The 4,023-nt window shown below is 37.7% G+C and overlaps 1 protein-coding gene across 1 annotated transcript; it reads left to right on the forward strand.

Annotated features, from left to right (window-relative positions):
• Positions 1-334: 334 nt before the first annotated feature.
• On the forward strand, positions 335-1,276 carry LOC130360461 (olfactory receptor 2D3-like). The gene has a single exon (XM_056562949.1). The coding sequence runs from the start codon at positions 335-337 to the stop codon at positions 1,274-1,276; it is 942 nt and encodes a 313-aa protein (XP_056418924.1).
• Positions 1,277-4,023: the final 2,747 nt, after the last annotated feature.

A 4,023-nucleotide genomic window follows, 5' to 3' on the forward strand; every position in this document is an offset into this window, starting at 1 on the left:
TCACCGGCTGCAGCGATGTCCCGCCCCGGCCGGTGATAGGCTGAGCCCACTGTCATGTAAGAAGCCGGCCAGAGCTTCTTTATAAAAGTGTTCCACTACAGTTGTCCTTTAAACAACGCATCCCTTTTGTAGATATTTTCCATAGTTGATTATTAATAAGGTGATTGCTGTTAGTATCATTATTATTACTATTATTTTTTTTATAGGGTCCTTCTGTTGATATTTTCAATCATTGATTATTTCTTATAAGCTGAGCTACAGACATCTATGTCTCGATCTATGTAGTTGGGTTGTATTGTCAGCAGAAAATCTATTAAATATTGGAACATATCATATGGAGCTTAGAAATCAAACTCTTATTAACCATTTCATCTTCATTGGGTTTTCTCAGAACTTGAAGACTTGTGTTTTGCTTTTTGTGTTATTTTTTATCATCTATATATTGACGGTCCTGGGGAACAGCTTCCTGATCTTCACCATTATCGTCAGTCCTAAGTTACACACTCCTATGTATTATTTCCTATGTAATTTGTCTTTTGTAGATTTATTCTACTCATCATCCACTGTTCCAAAGCTTCTTTTTGATCAATTTTCAAAGACTAGAAGGATCCCGCTCATTGGTTGTCTCATACAAATGAATATTGGTCTATTTCTAGGAGGAACTGAATGCATCCTGCTGGCGGTGATGGCCTATGACCGGTATATCGCTATATGCTTCCCTTTATATTACACCACCATTATGAGCTGGAGGGTCTGTAGATGGATCTCTATTATTATGTGCGTAGGAACTTTCATTTTATCATCTGTTCCCACTATGGTAAAACCTCTTATATTCTGCAAAGGAAACACATTGGACCATTTTGTTTGTGAGATCTTGGCCCTTCTGGAGGTGGCGTGTGGTGACCTCTCCTTTTATAAGATAACTATAGTTGCTATCGGGTTTTTCACAATATTGTCACCAATTGTCCTCATTGTTGTGTCTTATATTTGTATTATTGATTCTATATTAAAAATCCGATCAGTAGAAGGAAGAACCAAGGCTTTTTCCACCTGCGCCTCCCACCTCACTGTGGTGTTGATATTTTTTCTTACAACTATGACCATGTACATGGGGCAGAAAAGGAGCTTCTCATCTTATCTCAAGTATATTTCCCTGATGTATACCGTCTTAACTCCCGTATTAAATCCAGTGATCTACAGCCTGAGGAACAATGATGTGAAAAGAGCCTTTCGGAAAATCCTGACGGCAGGTTCTATGACACATACAATGTCCTAGTTTGATTAACAATAGTAGGAAGGTGACCCTTACTGAGAGATGTTAAAGGGGTACTCTGGTGCTTAGACATCTTATCCCCTAAGGTAAGCTTAAGGTGTGCTGCTCCCTCTTGGTTTTCTCCATATATACGCGTATATATATATATATATATATATATATATATATATATATATATATATATATATATATACACACACACACACACACATATACATAAAAAATTTATTGTTCCCCCCAATAAAATTTGATTGTGAACTTTTGTAGAAAATTTGAAAAAATGCTTGTGATATTATAAGCCTTCTAATGTCGTGAAAAAGTAAACGGATGTTTAACAAATGATGCCAGAATAAAGTAGACATGTTGTGGATGTGAATTAACCTCTTAAGGACCCAGGACGTATGGGTACGTCCTGGGTCCCGGTCCTGCGATATAACGCGGGGTCACACGGTGACCCCACATCATATTGCGGCGGGCCCGGCGTCATAGTGAAGCCGGGACCCGCCTCTAATATTGCGCAGCACTGATCGCTGTGCCGCGTGCTATTAACCCTTTAGCCGCGCGCTCAAAGCTGAGCCGTGCGGCTAAAAACTAAAGTAAAATGTGCCGGTTAGCTCAGGGAGCTGTTCGGGATCGCCGCGGTATAATCGCGGCATCCCGAACAGCTGTAGCACAGGAGGAGGTCTTCTTACCTTCTCCTGTGCTGTCCGATCGCCGAATGAATGCTTCAAGCCTGAGATCCAGGCTTGAGCATTCAATCGCCGAAAACACTGATTGATCCATTCCTATGGAGATGGATCAATCAGTGTAAAAGATCAGTTAATGCAATGTTATAGCCCCCTATAGGAGCTATAATATTGCATAAGAAAAGTGTAAAAAAAATCATTAACCCTGTCAATTATCCCTTCCCCTAATAAAAGTTTGAATCACCCGGCAGTTCCAAAAATAAAAAAAACATTATGTAAATAATAATAAAAATAAACATATGTGGTATCGCCGCGTGCGTAAATGTCCGAATTATAAAAATATACCACTTTTTAAACCGCTTGTTCAATAGCGTACGCGCAAAAAAATTCCAAAGTCCAAAATAGCGCATTTTTTATCCCTTTTTATACCACAAAAAAGTGAATAAAAGTGATCAAAAAGTCTGATCAGAACAAAAATGGTACCGATAAAAACTTCAGATTACGGCGCAAAAAATTAGCCCTCATAGCGCCCTGAACACAGAAAAAAAAAAAGTTATAGGGGTCAAAAGATGACCATTTTAAACGTATAAATTTTCCATCATGTATTCATGATTTTTTTCGGAAGTGATACAAATTCAAACCTATACAAGTAGGGTATCATTTTAACCGTATGGACCTACAGAATAAAGATAAGGTATCATTTTTGACAAAAAATATACTGCGTAAAAACAGAAGCCCCCAAAACTTACAAAATAGTGTTTTTTTCATCAATTTTGTCGCACATTGATTTTTTTTTCCCGTTTCACCGTAGATTTTTGGGTAAAATTACTAATGTCATTACAAAGTAGAATTAGTGACGCAAAAATTAAGCCATTATATATAATTTTAGGTGAAAAGTTTTAAGAGTTATGATTTTTTAAAGTTAAGGAGGAAAAATTGAAAATGAAAAAACGGAAAAAGCCCGGGTCCTTAAGGGGTTAATTACTAAATTTATTCAGCATTATTATTTCTATTACAAGTAGAGAGTTTCAAACAGTAGAGAGTTTAAAATTTTTCCCAATATTTTAGAATATTGCACAAAAATCGCTTCATGTATCAACCAAAATTCACCACTAATATAAAGTACAATATGTCTTGATAAAACTATCTCTGAATCACTTTGCCTGGTAAAAGCCGTTCAAAGTTATTACCACTTAAAGAGACACATGTCAGATTTGAAAAAATGGACCCTGTCATGAAGGCCAAAACTAGCTGGGTCATGAGGGGGTTAACCAAGGTAAAAACAAACTTGGTCATCTGGTCCCTGAACTTACAGCGGCTGAGACCTTGTGGCAGATTAACAAATAATTAAGATTTTACTCACCAGTTTTTAGCCCCAAAGTACATAAGTTTATGCAATTTCATGTGAATTAACTTGTCACATCTGAGGTTAACTGATTTACAATTAGGCACCCGCGGGCCCTTGCCTGGGGTGACAGTATTAAGTGGGGCAGCAATTCAGTGATTAAGAAAAATATTTTTTTTTTAGCTTCTGCCTCCCTGAATGAACCTGGAGAAGAAAAAAAAACAATGTCCCCATTTGGGTAAATCCACATGCATTAGAACAGGTGCTGCCTATTGATAGTATCGGGTCCGGACGCTCCCATTTACTACCTCGCGGTATTGTATGTTTGCATTTACCTGCTTAGCTACGTGATGTGCTCTCTCCTCCTACTATTGCCTATGAGATTTGTAAATTACTTCTATTAAAAAATCTTAATTCCTGTACTTATTCCTGTACTTCCTGTACTTATTAGCTGCTGAATACTACAGTGGAAATTATTTTCCGTTTGAAACACAGAGCTGTCTGCTGACATCATGAACACAGTGCTCTCTGCTGACATCTCTGTCCATTTTAGGAACTGTCCAGAGTAAAAGGATATCCCAATGGCAAACATATGCTGTTCTGGACAGTTCCTAAAATGGACAGAGATGTCAGCAGAGAGCACTGTGCTCGTCATGATGTCAGCATACAGCTCTGTGTTTCAAAAAGAAAATAATTTCCGCTGTAGTATTCAGTAGCTA

This window comes from Hyla sarda, chromosome 3 (assembly GCF_029499605.1).
Source record: "Hyla sarda isolate aHylSar1 chromosome 3, aHylSar1.hap1, whole genome shotgun sequence".
Classification (NCBI taxonomy): Eukaryota; Metazoa; Chordata; class Amphibia; order Anura; family Hylidae; genus Hyla; species Hyla sarda.

What these genes read in the sequence shown, in the direction of transcription:
- LOC130360461 (XM_056562949.1), top strand. Translation starts at nt 335, where the DNA reads ATGGAGCTTAGAAATCAAACTCTTATTAACCATTTCATCTTCATTGGG.